Raw genomic sequence first — 19,255 nt, 5'->3', positions numbered from 1 at the left:
AGATTTAAGCAGGATAGTAAAGTCCTGCCTGGCAGAGAAGAGAAGCAAAAGAAAAAAGAAGAAATCCACTTCTTACAGTAACACCAGATGCCCAAGGAAGAACAAAAGGGCTAATAAAGTTTTGAGACCTATAAGCAGGACAAACTTAACCAATTCCATGTGTACAGTAGGTCACCATTTGGAGATCTCTATTAATCTTGCAACCTCACTATTCCATCTTCTTGGATGCTGCACAACAGCACTCGCAGAAGTTATTTTTGGAAATAAGGTGTGGGAGGGAATATGGTTAAGAAAGCTAGAACATGTCCAGGAAGAAAAACACATGAGAACATTAAGCAGAACACACAAGCAAGGAACACTTTTTCTTTTTTTTGGTTTTTTCCCATGTTCAGCATTTACTAGTGTAAAATCTCTATCAGTAAGGGTTCATAAGCTGTATGGGCAGATCTATCTTCTGGAAGTGACACGACAGAATATCAGGATTATCCTTTCAGTGTGTACTTCAGTAAACGGGGGGCTGTACCAATGGAAGTTGAGAATAAAAAGAGGTATGTATGTTTCATGACCTTCAGACACTTCCTCCAGTGCTCTCACACTCAGTCAGTAGAGCAAGACAGTACCTGAATTCTCACCAACACCACTACTAGATCTTAAGTAAAATGCAAACAAAAACAAATCCAACATTTTCAGAGAAGCCAGAAAAATTGTATACACTATAGTATACCTACTAAAATATCCAGATATTTTAATTTGGTAGGAGTGTACAAGTCTTTCAGAAGTAATACAACATAAGTGCATGCATTTACACTTACATCTGATTTTTAGCCGCTTGTCTCTGAGCTTTCCGTTCTTTCCTTTTTTGATCTGGTGGCTTAGCAAAAACAATTTCAATGTTTTCTCCCTCTAAATCTTTGCCATTCATTTCTTCCATTGCCTGAAGGAATTAACCAGACTTTAAATATACTTCCAAACATATCCAAAGCTATTATTTTTATTCTATCTTTTAGAGTATGCATTTTAAAATTGGTTATCCAAAGCTAAAATAGTATAAGTAAGTACAAATAGTATAAAGCTTTAAAAAACATTTTCAAACAATCAGACAGCATAGTATAATGGGTTCTAGAGTTATGCATTTCGTCTAAACTTGGTTCTCAAACCCAGGACTTCATGTATCAGTTCAGGAATCTTCCACTCAAAACTCTAAAGAGGCTTCCAGCTTTGCAAGCTGTTTCAATTAATAAAGTGACAGCACTGGCCTTCAGAAAGTAAAGATTTTGTAATAGATGAATAAATTCCTAATGTCAGCACAATGCAAACAGTACTAAAGCTAAAAATCAGTACATGCTTTATTTTACCTGTAATAAATATAACTTTCTTTTTCAACCAGAAGCCAAAAATTAGAAGTCAAGTTTAATTCTGACCACATCAGGAAAACAAACAAACAAACAAAAACCCCAAAACCACTCCCCCAAAGAAAAACCAACCAACCAAAAAAAACCAAAACCAACACAACTAAAACAAGCAAAAATATCCCACAAAAAACCAACTCCTCCCCAAATCCACATAAAAAACCCACCACCACCACCAACCCTGAAACCTCCTCCCCCCAAAAAAAGTGAAAGCAAACCATCAAATCCTTCCCTACCCTCCCCCATCATGTACAATTTCCACGGGTCACACTAATTGCTACAAGTTAATTTCAAGTAGAGAAATCCTAAAGATTCTACCGCTTTTAGGGACTCTACATAGCTACGCCTTGATAGGATACATATCTTATGAAGACTCCTTCTATGATCTTTTTAAGCATCTGCTTTAAGGCATACAGATATGTATGAAAAACTGAATCCCCTTGTATCCTACATCGTCCCACAGAACTTAAAAAACAGATAACACTACAGGCAGGAGGGGAATTACACTTTCCCTTCCTAATAACAGATGACATCATGACCAGGTTAGCAAAATGCAAGAATGACAATTATTCAATTGTCCAGTACCTCACATGAAAAGAAAAAAGTGTTTTCTGCAAAAAAAACCCCAAAACAAACAAACAAAACCCCCAAAGATTTTATCACTAGCTCTAGAGAAACTGCTTCTGATTTTACCAATAATTTGGTGAGAAGAGTCATTCAATTTCTGACACTTCAGTTTCAAATATAAGACATGATTATCTTAGAAACTCATCAGCAGAATTATTTAGAACAGATGCACCTAAAACCCACTTTTCAAGAAATAAACTGCATCATCCTAAGAGACACCCAGAGAGGATAAAGTTATCAATAATGCATTACTATTTCTCCAGACAAAGCTTTTTCCCAAGCTAAAAGCAGCACACAGCTTCTAAATGTTATGTTTATTCATTACTTATAACACACACACAGTTACAGCCCTATTCACTTACCTTTACAGCACCATCCCGTTCATCAAAATGAATGAAAGCATAGTCTTTTAGTTTCTTCACTCGCTCTAGCTTTCCAAATTGACTGAAGGCCTTTTCTAGTATCTCCTCTGTTACAGTATTGGCAAGATTGCGTACGAACAAAACTTTTACCTAAGGGAGTGAAAACAAAAAGTACTTAGAAGTATGATCTAATTTCAAAAAACAAAAACGAAGCTTTGCAAGTTACTGTTATTGACAGTACTGAAAACGTTACATTTTCTGTACAACATTTTATATACATACACGTGAATATGTACACTTATATAGTCAAACCAGGATGAGTTAGCTCCAAAATTCCCTGACAGAAATACTGAATCTGTTGTCAAGCATGTTTACGTAAGTATTAGTATCCTGAAAGTCAATCCAATTTGTGTTAATGTTTAAAAGGATCCTAACAGAAGCAATCTTCAACTCAGAACATTTTCAAACTTGAAAGAAGGTAACCAGGATTGGTTACACACAAAACAATTAACTTATCAAGACTTTTAATTGTTTAGACAGATTTTAGACAGATTTTTTTATTTGCAGAACAGTCATCACTGTAATATCTAGGTCAGAGGTGTCAGGCCTGCAGCTTTCAAGCTGCTTAACTTGTGGTTCGTATGCTATAGCTACACCAAATACCTGGTGTCACGTCTGTGCTTGCCTGAGGGGCACGCAGGGACCTGAAGCCACTACTGAAAGAGAGAATGTCGACAGAGGGGGATACTAAGGCTGACACTGCCCAGTCACCCTTGGACTTTCTCACAAGTCAAACGTTGCCCTTCTCTTGAGGAACAGACACCTTCAAATTTAACTCTGGAAATCTATTCCCTCCCCCAGCTCGCTAAAGCACGAGTATGGCTCTTAAGCTACACAAAGTGCTATCCAGCTTCTAAAATCAGAAAGGCAGGTAATCTTTCAACTACTGATATATGCCGTGTTAACTGTCTGACAGTGACTAATCATCAATATAAAGTTTCAGCAACCACCAACTGCATATGATAAAAGACAGATAAATCTGTATTTTATCTGCTTAAAATTTAACAGAGCAGACAACATACTCTGAACAACGGGAATCACCTATTAGTGACCCGTTAGTACTGAAAGACTCATCCTTGTGTCCACACTGAGGCTGCATTAAATGAGTGGACATTAGCATGTTTACATGATGTCATCTGAGTTCTCACAATTTACAAGCCTCTTTGACTTGTTGTGAAGAGTTCCTTCCACATGCTGGCACCACACTCTGACAGTCTACTCACCTCCTACTGCCAAGGAATGTTCACACTCTCACCTTCCTACAGTGCAGCTGCCAATCAGCTGCAAAGACCTGCAACTTCTGCTCACATCCCCCTTGCTCCTACTGGTTTCAAATTAGCCAATGACAAAAACTGAACACTGTATGGGGCAGCACTGACTTCCTGCTCCCAACCCTGAAGGTCAACACAAGTAACACAAGGTGTGAAAGGACCAAAGAAAGCATTCTTCAATCTGAAGCAGAGCTATAGTCTACTCCCACCACATATAGGAACTCAATAAACCCAGTCATTCCTATAGAAAGGGTGTCTATGTAATTAAGTCACAAATAAACAGGGCAGACTTCCATAAATCTGTCTCACTCGCTAGCTGAACTAGGATGGGATGCAGAATTTGGAAGAAGGGATACTACACGCTGTAAATCAAACCCAGTGTATCAACTCTGATCCTTGGCAATAATTATTCTTGCTGGTGAAAGTCATAGCTAACTCTACACAGAAGGCTGTTTCCTACTATGTATTAAGCTTCTCCTACATGTCCTGGTGGTAAGACCAACCTTTATTTATTGTAACCCATACATAGTAACCATTTTTAGTAAAATATCCTAATTGCTCCCTTAACCTTATTCCATGGAAATGAATTACAGGAAGTTTTGTGATGTAACCAAAACCTTTAAACAAATGTTCCTTATTCTTGTTTAGAAAAGGATGAAAGCAAGAATCTCACAAGGAACCCTAGTTAGCCTTCACTAATAAATGCATGATGAGTGACATAATATCAGACATGATTAAAAACCTGACAGAATAATCACTTTTTTGTTACAAGATGCACTGGTTTTTAAAGAAATAAAAAAGCAACTAATTTAAATTTCCCCAGTGTAGACAAATCTCTAACAGCTGAAATTTTTTAACACCTTTGGTCATATTACTGATTAGAACTGTAGCTGAACAAGTCAAGTATGACATCAAAGCTATTAGGCAGGTTAAAGCATAGGTTGGGAGAAGATGAACCCATTTTTACTGCTATTGAAAGAGGGAAGGAAGGAAAACAAAACAAAACCAAAACAAAGCAACAACAACAAAAAGGAAGTCCTCTTCATTAAGCCTCAAAGATACCAAGAATCCATATATACACCTAACAAGCAATATACCCAGCACCAGCATTTTGTTGTAATGGCAGAACTCACATTTAAAACTGCTTAAGATTAAAGATTCCCAAAACTTCTGGGATCTGCTCCTTTTCCTCCTCTTACCTACAGCACAAACACTTCAGGCCACATTCTCCAAGGGTTACTAGCCCTGTCTCTTGTCCTGTAATCTGCCAGGCAGCCACAAACATAAGACTTTATTTAGCTGCTTAACCTGCCACTCCGGAACGTCCTCTGTAGCCTCAGCCATCCTACAGAAACCAAGTAAAACATTAATGAATTTATCTAGACTACAGGGATAAGAGGCAACAAAATGACACTTAGGAGAGATTACGGTATCAACACAACCACTGGAAGTTAGAAAGAAGTTCACTCTGGACCAGAAGTCAATACCGTCACCAATTCTACTCTGATCTGTCAGTACAAGTACTAATCTCCTGTAGCACATACATCTAGCTTCAGAATCTATCTTCATCCCTGATCATGCTCAAGCTACTTCGTATTTAAATTAACAGCCCATTTAAATTGTAAGTATTCATGTATACGGTGCTCTCCACAACATTCTATCATAAGTCTGGAGGAGAAAGGAAAAAAGACTCAAACATTTCAGAAATTTAAATTAGTAGGTGTCCATATACTGATGAAATTACATGCTGCTTCTGCGAGATTTAGAACACTGTTCACCTTCTCACTAGAAAGGTGAACTGGTCTTCCTGATAGTTTGCTCTTAGGGGACTTGCTTTTCTAGCAGTCTTGACAAGAAAACTGTTGGCCAGATGATTATTCTGATAAAACCAACCAACTTCTCCCAAGGCACAGTTTCCTTCAAAGCCTTCTACCACAACATGTGCAAGATGACATGGGTCAATAGCTCCCTTTGCTCCAGACTGACAGTAGTCAGAAGCAATGACCAGCCAACTTGCAGCTCACAGCCAGGAGATTACTGACTGCAGCTGCACCTGCACTGCTCCTTCTCTTAGGAGAAAGACAGCAATAAACAACAGAAAGTAAATCTAACATTTAGAGAAGTGGTAGGTATGTTTTCCTAAATGTATAGCAGGTGGTCAAGAAAGCCTAGAGTAGAAACTTTCCTTGTTGCAAGAATAAACAAAGGGACAGAGCCACTGAGGAAGGTCAGACACCAATGCTCATCTCAACTTCTGCCTTCACATACGAGTCAAATGTTCTCTACTTTTTCAGCATTCTAATTCATATAGTCTAGTTTTTCCATACATCTTCAACCCCGAGCTTCATGCCCATCTTCAGCACATGGCCCTAGAAATATGCATGATGATTTTCTCTAAATTTTCTGTATTTCTTCCCTTCATTTCCATGTTTCTTCCCTTTTCATGTCCCATTTCAAACACAAAACAATACAAGGCATTAATAGACTAAAAAACTGTACAGTAAATGGGACAAATCACAATTAAGCTTTAATTTCTTTAGCCTGTCACTCTCCATATCTGTAAACTTGCTCAGAAAAGACACCTGACTATGTCCCCTATCATTTCCTGTTCATCTATTCAGTTATGTCAGCAGAAGTTCCTGCTCATTCATTTTAACAGTTTGGTGGATTTGGTCTCTTCTCTTTTGAGCCAAGAAACTGAACATGTAGTTCATATTTAGGAAGTGCCACCTTCTACTAATTTTACCTGCAAGACTCTTCCCCTGCTGCTGATAGTCTATGATGCCGGGCAAGAAAAATAAAAGTCTGCAGACAGGATAGTCCAAAAGCTTCTGTAATACCTGTATTACAAAAGCAGCTTTTTTCCTAAAATGAGCCCCCACCCCAACCCTTTTCCCTTATGGCTCACCAAAGAGGAGATCCCAGCCAAGCTATCTTACTAGGTCCATCAAAGTAGGACTCCAGCAAGTGACGTGTCTCAGATGAGAGTAAAAGCACAGACGAAAAGCAAGCAAAGAGAAAGAGATAAGGATATGGGCTAGCTAGGAGTTTCCATTAAACAACTCAGCTACACAACACAACCGAAAAACACAGGGTTGGGCAATATCTGATGGGGAAAAAAATTCAGGTAATTTGTTTCTGGCAAAATATCACGCACATATATAGAACAACTGCTACAACATACTTCAAAACATTAACACTCCAGACTTCAGTTTCACCTAAATATTTGAAATCCAAAACATTACTAGTCTAGGTATTTTAAGGAATTAACTCCCTCAAATTAAAAATAACTACAGAGTTCCAAATACAAGTTAATTGCCTAACTTCTCAGAAATAACTACTAATGTCAACTTTGAAAATACATTTGTGTACATTTGAACACTGACATGTTCTAACGCTGAAATGATACAGTTCCAGGTTTAAAAAGAATTCAGGCTTGTTCTGTGATCACATCTAGATTTCTGTCACTCCAAATACTAAACTACAAAACCATTTTAACTCCTGGAGTCACCACCATTGCTTCCAGATAAAAAGTTAAGTACGTCATCCTATGTGTCATTTTAGCAAGAATTATGTTCACTATTCAGCCTTGGCAGCACAAAACAGTATCAGACCATACAGAGTTTTTAAATTCACATAATTTCTACAGTATATTCATATTTTTATCTTTTCACATCTTGTCTGTCAAGAAAGCTGAAAGATGTTATTTAATCTTAGGCTAATGTCAGGAAGTATCTCATCTGGAATACAGCACTCATAGCTTTATTACCTTTGCCATGACTTCAGGATCAGGGTCTTCTATAGGGTCAGCCCATTCCACTGTAACAACATTTCCCCAGACTTTCACTTTGCCACTCATTAACCTACGTCTGGCCTGAGCAGCAGTTTTGTGATCTTCATATTCAAGGAAACAGAAACCCCGGTTCTTTTTCTTGTCATCAGGTTGATGATACAATATGACATCTGTAAGACCCTCTGAAATTAAACAAAATAATTGCTTGTTATGCCTTCAATAAATGAATTTGTATTACAAAGTGGGGATTATCTTTCGGTCAAGTGTGCATCTGACAAGTCGTTCCAAAAAAGCAGGAACACGCTAAACTTTTGAGACCACGTATATTGTAGTTTCTCTACTCTCAAGACCAACATTTTCAAAGAAAGACATCAGACTATCCTGACTTATGTTCTATTTTTATCAAGTGAAGAAAGCTCAGAAGCTATGGAAAAAAATCCTTCCTCCAACTGAGTGGAGAAGAGTTAAAGGTAGCCAAAAGTTGTGCTTTATCAATTCTCCTCTTAAACCCCTAAGTCACACCACTTATCAGGGTGTTTTTTTCATCCATGTCTAAACAAGAGACAAAACTTGCATGGTCTTAATACCTAAAAAGTTAACTGCCCTAAAGAACCTCAAGTATATAATTCAGTAATAGAGAAAGTCATCATTACCTTTACCAGTTCATATGCTGTTATCAAGAAGAGATCCTTATCAAACCACTAAAACATGGAACTAGCTACATTCTTCAACTAGCTTCAGTTTTGCCCTGAGAAGTTTCAAAACATCCACTGGTACTGAAATTATCAAACTTCAAATTTCTTTGACCAGTTTTTTAAACATTACACATTTACTTTAAAGGTAAAATTTGAAACCATGCATCTAGTGTAATCACAAATATTTCAGCCCTCAGCACAGTTTAACAAAAAGAAAAAAAATCCACAACACCTAAAACTTGAAACAAATGCTGAGCAGTGTTGATTTGGATTCATGAACTGTAAGTGAAAAGATGGTGAAGACAGCTCATCACCCATCACATCTGACATGGTTCCAGCTCTACAAAACATAGTTACTGACTTACCTGTTACTTTGCTGAATTCTTCAACAATTTGCTCCTTGGTTTTACTCTTAGGAATAGAGCCAACAAAAAGCCTATTATTGGCAACAGAGATGCATACACCAATGTGTTTTCCAGAACGAATTTCATGGTTGTTGTACTGCAAGAAAAAATAATTGGATATTCATCAGTTACAGATAATATTTGCTTCCCTTCAACAGCAGCATACCAAATAATAAGTCTTGAAAACCCAGCACTGAGCAATATATTAAATTTTTGCATCTTAACACATTCTTACAATGCATATTCACCTATTCTGAAGTATACCCATGTTCTCTAAGATTTAGCCACAATTTCATCCAACAATTTTTCTTCCCTTCTTGTTCAAGTCTCTTAATATTTGTTCCTTAAGAGACTTTTTCATGTAGAACCATAAATCTTACGTACAAGTCATCAAGGTCAAGGCTTCTCCCTTCACAACAGTGCAGAAAAAAACCACGCAAGTTCCTCTACAGACTTTACCTATAAATCCTTGATTTTTGTGTAATACAAGACATGAGCTGCAATTAGCCAGATTCCCTTCTAAAGTTTCATAGTTAACAACAGAAAGAGAGTTGTGATCAGGTATTCTCCACAAAATGTAATACTTTCCAAAGCAAAAAGATTACACATGTAAAGATTGTAAACAGCAAGAACAAACATTACTGACTTGAAATACTAAGACTTTTGTTCAAATGCCTCTCTCATAATAGATTTAGAAAGTACCCTGAACAAGTCAGTAGTTTAAGGAAGGAAAAAAAAAGTATTACTGTAAACGTCTGCTGACAAAAAATGCCTTTCACTGAGATGCAGAAACAGACATGCATCATCCAAACAAGCAGCAGGATGGTCAACTGGTGGTACATCAATCCCTTTCCAACTGGAAGCCCTGTAAAGGACTGTTCTTTAGCTAACAAACTGTAATTTGTGGTCAACAACATATTGACACGTAGCAGGGCAGTTTTTTAAAATTTAATCTAGTTATTTAGTCCATAAGTTATTTTGTGTTTGGTGATAAATCTTCCTGCATAAGCAAGTTATCCTGCACCCCCTCATGCTTTTTGTGAAATAAAATCAGTGGGAAGATGTTTACTTATATTTATCTTGTGCAAACAAAAACTACATCACTGAAACTTTTCTAAGCTAGTTAACTGCACCAAAAGCGAGCTAAAAGAAGAACTGTACATGTGAAAAGGCTCTGGAGTGACATCTTCCCAAATAATTATGTCTCAAAACATAGCAGGACACAGCAAAAGACTTTTAACTCCATATATGTTGCCTATGAGGCAGAGGAAAGTTGATTTTAAAGTAGGAAACAACTACAGAGGAAGACTGCATATTATCATAGCTAATAAACAGATCTGCACACATTAATGGGAGACAGATTACAGTAACTCGAAAGAAGTTTTTCAAAGAAACACTTTTAAAGAAGCTGACAGTTTATTAGTCTCTGAAACTAATGCTTCATTAACTTAAATGTGCATTAGGAAACATTACATTAGGAAACTTCTTTTACTGAGAGGGCGGTCAAACACTAGAACAGGCTTCCTAGAGAGGTGGTCAATGCCCCAAAGCTGTCAGTGTTTTAAGAGATGCATTTGGACACTGCCCTTGATGATATTCATGATAGCGACACTTTTGGTCAGCCGTGAAGTGGTCAGGCAGTTGGACTACGTGACACTGAGAGTCCCTTCCAAATGAAATATTCTATTCTATTCTGTACAGATAAGATATTATTTAACTGTTCCTGCTAAACCCTAAAACCAAAGTTCAGCTACACATTTAATCCAAAAAGGGTCTCTCATACAACTCATGGCAGTGAGGTAAAATTAATATATTCTACCATAGTGTTTTCATACTACAATGCATTAATTAGTACTTTCCATTGCATGTTTCTCTTAACACACAGAAAACAGTCTTCAATTAGGTGCTCTCAAATATCAAGTTATCATGCTAGTGATTTTTAGGTAAATAGTTCGCATACCATCTGAAAACTTAGACATAAACAGGCCCAGATCATGATCTGGGTAAAGTGCCAGAACAGTCAGGCTACCAAATCAGCTATGTCAGCATACTGCTTCCCCCTCCTGTCACCACTGAATCAATGTCCGAAGTCAGTAATGGATATTGCTGTCCTCTAGACAATATAATAGTTTGGGTTTTTTTCCTTGCTAACTTCTGTAAGAATTACAAACAAGTCAAAGTGTGCATACAGTCTGTCTTATTAGTTTATCCATTTAAACTTTCACTACCAGTTCTAGTCTATTTCCAGGAGCAAATGGCAAGCTGTACTGCTAAGCATAGCTGGCAGACTGTTTAAATGGCATATTTGCATAATCCACCTGTAGCCTCACTTTGATCAAGCTTACACCTGCTCTAGTCAAAAATACACTGAATGCTACTATAGTTTGCAGAATGTTTTCCTACAAGCTTCACCTCAAAAGTATTTATCTTGTACATGTCTACAGTAACCTCATTCACACAAGGATCTTTTGAAAAACTTAAATCTAATAACTTCTTATGAAATAGGAGGGAGAACTGAATGTGCGTGCAAAAGAACACAACCGGAGTTGTAATTCTTAAACAGTATAAAGCAAAGTGTGTTAACAGGAAAAAAAATTACTGAGATTCAAAAAAAAAAAACAAAATGAACCCACCATACTTTGATGGTGAGTGCATGTATGAACATTTTAGATGCCTTTCCTACTTACTAGGAAGGGTTAACCACACTGAATTAAATAATACACATAAAAAAGGGAGAATTCCCTAAATAGTATTTAAAATAGTTCTAGTTGTGCTTGAGACAAAAATGGAGTGATACTATTGCCTGATGCTGAGAAGATTTACAAATCTGAACACAAATTAATTTTAAGTGGCTTAAAATGCGTATGCATAAACAAAATCACGGCTTCAACATATTAAAATTTCAAGATTTCTTCTAATGAATACAGTAAGTCAACATTATGCGTATACAAAAATTTTAGTTCAGTTTTACATTAAGTTGTTATAAAGACTGTGGATGATACATACAACAGCCACACAAATATGAACTGTATGCTAAGTATGTTACACCAACTCCAAGAGCCTGAAGACAGGTCAGTTTATTCCCTGCTGCAGTTTGGTATTGACAAAAACATAGCTGTCTCTTATTACTCAAAAGCCTACAGGCAATGCAGAGGTTTTTAGCCTCATTTTTTTCTATACTTCACAGAGTCCTAAAAAAAATGCTTCTAGGAAGAAGATAGAAAATAACACAAGAATCCTTATCCCAGGGAGTCCAGAAAGCTTGGAAATAAGTCATATACACATCAGAAGATTACAGATAGTATCAAAAAGAATACCTGTTAAAATAATAAGATATGAAAATGGATGGAACCAAGGGTTCAGTGTTTCTAAGCAGTCTTTCAGCAATCTCTCCCACTGCACTTGTAACTCATACAAGTGACAGAGTCACAATTTTCACCTGCGCTCAAGAGCACACAATGTGCTAATACTCCTGCAAATCACTTCTAGGTATCTTGGGAAACTTATACTACACTAAACTAGCCAGTCAACTATGGCTGGAACTATGAAAACTGCTGACTGATCCTGATCACAGGATCCAATTTAAAACTAACCCTATTTTCAAAGAGTTTAGCATAAAGGCCGAAAGACTGCCCCATCAATTGCAACACTTTCCAGGTATTATCCTCAGTGGCTATTTAGCTGAAAAACACAATACAACACCCTTTCCTCCTGCATATCAAAGATCAGACATAAAGGGACACCAAGTACCTCCTTCCCTTGTATCACTGAGTGGAAGACTGAGGTTAGGATATGATCTTTTCTTTTATGGAAACACAAATGACTTTTCAGAGCATGCTGTCTTTAAGCAAAATCCAGCCAAGTGAAGAAAAATTCTGTTTTGTTCATTTACTAAGTGCCTCTCAGGACTTATGTGATTCATTATTTTGCTAAGTCATGTGCTAAACTCTTAGAAGTCCATACACAATATAAACAGCTAGGTTAACAATCCAAGTACAAAGAAGAACACACAGTTATCCCAGTATATCTGACTGTACGTTGGAACAACCAACTGTTCTTTTTAAAAAGCTTAACAACATATGCCAGGTTATTTTTGTACTTCCACTTTCGTAGACATTTGTACACCTTCTTAAAACACATTCCCATTTTCAGCTTGATTTGTCTCCACCAACTGACTAATATTAATATGTCACTGGGTATCTTTGTTTAAGATATACCTTATTACAAAGCAAAGTATGTTAACCCTTCTATAGCAATACAGTATCAGTACACTTCAGAATGACTATGGCTAACACTCTTGGAAATCATACCACACACTGATCTTGGTCATATCAGTGTCATAGCAAATAGCTCAAGAAATTCAAATTTAACTTAACCAGGAAAACAAAGGCATGGTATGAGGATCAAGGTACTGTTTCTCCCCACTTTCCGTTTTAGGGATGGGTACTTCACGCATAAAACCTGAAAAGACGATTAGGAGTATCCTCTGTGTAAAACAGAGGAAATGTTTTTTAAGCAGTCAGTTGCAGCAAACAGAACAGACCTGCAACACTCAAAGAGACACTTTTTCCCATCTGAAGTATCTTATAAAATTCTGACTTTGAAGCACTTTTCCAGCGCAGGCCCCCTGCTGGTGCACAAGCACATCAAGAGTCACAGACACCCTGACCAGCGCTTGCCTTGCCCACAGCAACCCCAACACCACTGCTCTCCAAAACTCACCCAGATGCAGACAGCTCGGAAGTCACTACTGCTAATACAATTGTACTTAATAATAAAGCACCTAAAAGGACCAAACAGCAGTCCATGAGCTATTTTTTTCCCCCTGTCCCTACTGTATTCAGTAAAAATATGTATGCAACATGGAAATACATTTAAGAACACCTAGTGGACATTTATGAAGTGACCTAACAATGACAGTCTCATCTTAAGCACTTAAGCATTAGGACCAGGACAACTGCTTCTAAGTCAGAGTGTTCTTACAAAAAACCAGAAAAAAGTCTGAAGAAAACTTACCAGTTTAACAGCTTCCTGAGCTGCCTCTTTAGTACAAAAAGTAACAAAAGCGTATCCTCTATTTAGACCAGTTAGTGGATCCATCATTAGGCGGAGATCCCATATAGGCCCAGCTTTCTCGAATAATGGAACAAGTTCATCTTCAAACAAGTCTCTCGGAATCTTGCCCACAAATATCTACAACAGACATACAGAGCACTGTTTATAAAAAATACTTCCAATGAGTTAAGAGCACATCCATATAAACATATTCCCCTTCTTACCTCTGTACCAACAGAAGGTTGTTGTCCTGAATATACAGACTCTGGAGGAGGTCCACCATACTTTCTCTGTCCAGTAGTCACATCAAGGGTGTAGCCAGTTCTCTCCAACAGTGCCTTCAAGTAAGAAACGTAAAACTTTAAAATCACATACAAATTAAGCAAGTTGAGCTGCCCTGAATTCACAGACAGACATGCTTATAATTCCTTTTAAACTGTGCTGCTTTGAAGCTCCCACAGGCAAAAAACCCTACTGCTAGTACTTCAACAAGAAACTTGCAAAACAATTAACAAAACTATCAGGTAAAGAAACACTGCTAGAAAATTAGGGATTCACATACAGTTTTCCCAATTCCTTCATTTTCATAAAAAAATAAACCAACCAAAAAACAAAAACCACCAAACAAAACACACCCCTCCTCCTGCCCCCCCCCCAAGAAGTAATAGAACAGTAAGCTTCCCTTTAATTAGGAAGATCTTAGTCTGAGCCACTTCTTGTTTTGGCATGTCCAATCCTGCAGACATTTATGCACAAGAGTTCCCTTCACTTAATGAGATTACTCATAAGTGTGAAGTTAAAGAACACATGTTTAAGTGCTTACACCCCTGGAACACTGTACAGACTGCTTCAGGTGTCCAACAACTGGCATGGCAGTACTACTTCCTTTCTCCTATTCTGCCCCCTCCAAATTCCTTGTAGGCACATACAGCATCCCAGGACAAGTAATCCTCACTAGAAGCACTACATGCAGTTACAGATATACTAGCAATTTAAAATGTTAGATGAAATTCAGTACGCATATGCATGAGAAACTCCTGCGAAATCAAGGCTTTCTTAATAATTTTGTACAAAGACAAATCAACTCTACACACAAAGAAACTGCATATTAAACAATCCCAAGTATAGTCAAATATTAGCAATTTCACAAATGGAAAATCGCAGTTATTTTAAATACTATAGCCATCAGCAGTAAAAGCTACGCTACTTGCAGTTACTTAAAAAAGTCCTCATAATATTGGGGTTTTATGTGGTAGTGACAAAAACTGCAGCAGTTTTTTTTGAATTTATAATTAATGGCACCCCAGCTTTAAACTCAGGAGAAAAAAAGATTTTCTAATTTTACAAGGTACATAGTTGTTTGTAATGTAACATGCTCATTTTACACATGAAATGTCAAAGAACAGAGATTCTCTGGGTTTTTTATGGCATCACCTAAGCATGTTTAGATGGTTTTCCTTCCCTTAATCTTTGGTAAAGTTGCTAATCACAAAACTTTAAATGAAAATTATTGTTGCTTAACTCTTGAGACAAGAACATCTTACTAGTAGCAGACATGGTCCAAGAAGTAATTTATCACTTATTACAACAGTTTGAGGGGTACAGTTTATGAGCACAGTGATTATGTCATAAGAAGTGGGCTAAATCCTAAATCCATTACAATCTGTTTTTTCAGACACGTGGTATCTCCTCCCTATTGTGGAGCTGCCTTACATCTGAAGTGAAGGGGGGGGGGGAAGCATGCAACAATAAAACCCAGAAAAAACCCCAAGCAGCAGTAGCTGTGCTGACAAGTTTCCACAAACTTTTAGCTGTGGAAGTGTAACTGTCTCAACAACACATATGGCAGACTGTGAAATCTTTTTCACATTTATATACATTCAGTTTCAGCAATTAACAATATATTAAATTTCCACTTGAAAAGAAAGAAGTGCAAGACAAAAATGCAAGTGACAGCTTTCAGCAATGACAATCTATAATAGCCTTTTTAAGAAGAAGTGCGGTTACACAACAATAAAGTTATCTGTCAGAACAGCTTTAAAAAAAACAGGCAGACCTCATAACTTATTTTTAGGGACGTACCTTAATTTTTGCCTCATCTGGTCCTTTGCTAGAATCTGCCACCTTGGTCCCCTGTTTTTCCCTCTGCCTGTATGTCTTCATGACTCCACATAAAAAGGCACTTTTGTTCTGCAAAAGACAGAATCTTCAGTTCTAAAAACATGACAAGCTTGAATCTCATTTTACCATGAACTAGTACAGTGTTCATTTCACATATCACACATGGATCACTGAAGAGACCTAAACAAATCTCTTGCCAGTCAACCAGTAGTTTATCCCTCAACAATTATATTCTAAATTGCTTAACGTTACCTGAACATGTGAGAGATCACTGTCTTTAAACTGTTGAAGCACTGCCAGTGCACCTTCTTCATTGAATTCCTTTAAAGCTTCAATAGCTCTTTCATCTAGATCACTATGTGCAACTAGCCCTAGAGAAAAGAAAAAAAATTACTAATTATATTTGGGCAGTAATCATTGTAAAACCACATTTAACACATCTAACACATTTTAGTGACCTCTAAATCAATCACTGATTAAAGTAAGTTACTATACCTAACAAACCACTTAGTTCTCCTGAAGTTAAGTGTATTTAACCTTTTATTTAATTAAAAACAAAAAAGTTCAGATTCAGAGTAAAAGTTACTGCATTTATGTATTCATTTAACTTCTGTGACACACAAATGTTACACAGGCCAAACTTAATTTCAATATCCCAAAGCTGAATTTAGAAGAATCTATCAAAACTTGACTTACCTTGCCTAGCAATGATACCTTGGTACATTTTGAGAAGACTATAAAGACAAATATACTGCAGCACTAAAGATGACCACCACAATCCAGAAATCAAGCTTAAAATTAAAAAATGCTAGCTATTGTCACATCTGAGAAAACAAACACAATAACCTTTCCATCTATGAGCCAAAACGCCATGTCATTAAGTATCGTTCATGTGAGAAGATGAATACCAAGGCTTTAATTACTAACAGCTGCCTACACCTGATGTAAAAAATGCACAAAGACCATATCACCTACTCCTCCTAAAAATCATCTGTTGTCTATTCCAGCTATTGCTCTGGTCACTTGCACGCTTGTTCCCACCCCTCAGCCCAAGCAGCCTAGCTCAAGACTCTCCTCTGAAAAATACTACAACAAATTAAAGCATTGAATATGCAACATCCATAGATTTTGGCAAGACTGCAGTTCCCATACTTTTGGAAACCACAAAAAGTTGCTCTTTTAGCCCAAAGACAGCAGAATCCAATAAAATATTGTGCATGTGCTTTTGCAAGTCTTACACCTTACCTGCAACGTAAATTTCATCTAGTTTTTCAGCAACTTTCTGTGGTAAACCAGCATCAAGCAATGTCTGGAAATGCTCAGAATGGGTAACTGCAGCAGAAGTATCCATGGGCTCTTCAGTACCATTCCCATTAACATGTTCAGTAGCCATGTTTCCAGATATCTGTTCAAATGTAATAAGCATCAAAGTTAAGCTAAATATATCTCAGGTAGAACAATTCAAGTGACAATACATGCAACAGACTGCCCTATTCTTTGAAAATAATGAAAAAACATAAAAAATCGTAGATCACTTCCCTGATACTTTTTTTAGTTTTGCAAGACGCACGAAATTCCTCAAAAGAAGCACTAACACAAAGGAAAGCCCTAACACCACTGCCTAGCGGGGGTGGGGTAGCTTTCACTGCAGGTTTTTACACAATCCAGCCAGACACTCTGACTCACCTCCCTCTCTCTGTCTCTCTTAACACACTCCCTAAGAGGTTCTGAATAAGTTAGAAACGGAGCAAAAAGCCAACAGCGGGGGTGGAAGGACAAGCAAAGCTGCCACATGCACCGCGATACCGTCACTGACACCCGCTGCCGCCTCCACCTCCCGCTGGAAACTCGCTGCCCCTCGGCGCACGCCGCCTCTCCAGGCCCCGGGCGCGGCCGGGATCCCTTCCCGCCTCCACTCCGGTGCCGGCCGGGCAAGCGAGAGGAACAAAGCGCCCTTCCCAGCCCGCACCCACCCACGGCGGCGGCGGCCATGAGCCCGATGGAAACACGTGCTCCGCGCGTTCAGATGTCCTACAACTTCCTCCAGTGACCGACTTCCCCCCCTCCCCGCCACACTCCCGCGGGAGGAGCAGCTCCCCCCCGCCCCGAGCCCCAGCCATTCCCTACCTCTCACCCTATTCCCCCCGGACAGCGGGTTGCAACACCCCGGGCCCGATTTCACCACCCGGCCGGGAGCTCGCGGTGCCTCCCGGCCCCGCCGCCGCCCCCCGGCCACGCTCCTGCCCGGAACAATGCAGGGCCCCGCTTCCCGGCCAGGAAACGCCGCTGCCCGTCGCCCACCGCCTCCCGACGTGACCGGGGGCACGCCGAGCCCGGGCGGCCCCGCTCCCCGCGCACACGCCGGCACCGAGGCCGCGGCTCCCCTCGCTCCCTCGCGGGCAATGAATGGAGCGGCGAGGCCGGCGGGACAATGAGGCGGGAGCCACGCGCCCCGCGCCGGCCCAGCCCGGGTGGTGTCCCCGGCCGCCGCCTCCTCCCAGGGGCCGCGCACCGGCCCAGCCTGGCCGGCCCCCTCCCGCCCGACAGCGGCGGCCACGAAAGCAGCGCCAGCAGCTCCTCCACCCATCGCGCAGCGCCCCGGCCCCACAGCGCTGCAGGGCCCTGGCATGCGCCTCCCGCCCTGCGCCGCCTCACCCCGCTCTGCCACCCGGCCCGCTCCCGCCCCGCGCCGATCCCGCCGGCGGCCGGCCGCGCTGACCTGTGTGTGTGTCTGCGGGGGTGAACCGCCGTGTGCCAAGGGTCTCTCGGGGCGCGGGTCGCGGCTCGGCGTGCTGAGGCGCTGCCCCCGTTCCGCGCTCCCGCGGCGGTGTGTCCGGGCAGTGCTGCTGCTGGAGCTGGCGTAAAATGGCGGCCGCTCGAGCGCTCACGCCGCTGCTGCTGCTGCTGCTGGCACCAGCCCCGGCCCCTTCCACTCCGCGGGGGGGGCGGGCGGAGGGCGGGAGGGAGCGGCGCGGGGGGAGAGCCGAGGCAGGAGGAGGAGGAGAGGCGCCGCCGCGCGCGCTGGCGCAGCCCCAAACCCCGGGGTCTCCCAGGCAGCTCCGCAAGGGTTATATCGCCGCGCCCCGCCCGCGCGCGCGCGCCCGCCCTCTCCTCCGCCCCCCCCGCCCCCACCTCCCGCGCGTTCCCTGCCTTCCATGCGGAGAGGCGCGCGCCGCTCCCGCCCTCCCTCCCCGGCTCCCGGGAGAAGCGCTGCCGAGGGGAGGCGGCGGCGGCGGGACGAGCCCCGCGCGCGGAAGGCGCGCTACCCGGCGCCTCCCGCGTCGTGCACCTGTGCGGGCGCGGCGCCGGCAGAGCGGCCGCGGCCGGACCGGGATTGGGATTGGGCAAGCGGCCGTTCCCACGGCGCGCAGGTGGCACAAAGCGGGAGGGCGGGGGGACGGCGGCGACCGGAGGCGGGGGGGAGTCCCGGCCCCCGGGAGGGGGGGGCCGGACGGAGT

At 40.8% G+C, this 19,255-nt stretch overlaps 1 protein-coding gene across 4 annotated transcripts in view; it reads right to left on the bottom strand.

The window, feature by feature from the left end:
- The window catches only part of SYNCRIP (synaptotagmin binding cytoplasmic RNA interacting protein), a 26,519-nt gene extending 7,805 nt beyond the window's left edge, over window positions 1–18,714 (bottom strand). Inside the window, exons 1-10 of one of the 4 annotated variants that reach the window (XM_050316561.1) lie at window positions 18,517–18,714; window positions 17,043–17,202; window positions 16,050–16,168; window positions 15,759–15,866; window positions 13,901–14,014; window positions 13,638–13,814; window positions 8,583–8,718; window positions 7,499–7,704; window positions 2,399–2,548; window positions 813–934 (exon numbers count right to left, since the gene is read on the bottom strand). In XM_050316561.1, the coding sequence (XP_050172518.1) occupies window positions 813–934; window positions 2,399–2,548; window positions 7,499–7,704; window positions 8,583–8,718; window positions 13,638–13,814; window positions 13,901–14,014; window positions 15,759–15,866; window positions 16,050–16,168; window positions 17,043–17,190 (1,280 nt within the window). In that variant the 5' untranslated portion in view covers window positions 17,191–17,202; window positions 18,517–18,714. The remainder of the gene's footprint in view (window positions 1–812; window positions 935–2,398; window positions 2,549–7,498; window positions 7,705–8,582; window positions 8,719–13,637; window positions 13,815–13,900; window positions 14,015–15,758; window positions 15,867–16,049; window positions 16,169–17,042; window positions 17,203–18,516) is intronic. The other 3 variants (XM_050316562.1, XM_050316565.1, XM_050316564.1) reach the window with 3 other exon arrangements.
- Between the last annotated feature and the right edge of the window lie 541 nt (window positions 18,715–19,255).

Source organism: Myiozetetes cayanensis, unplaced genomic scaffold, assembly GCF_022539395.1.
Source record: "Myiozetetes cayanensis isolate MyiCay16 unplaced genomic scaffold, myiCay2020 scf2-11, whole genome shotgun sequence".
In the NCBI taxonomy this organism is placed as follows: Eukaryota; Metazoa; Chordata; class Aves; order Passeriformes; family Tyrannidae; genus Myiozetetes; species Myiozetetes cayanensis.
This window is presented reverse-complemented; position numbering and strand designations above follow the sequence as displayed.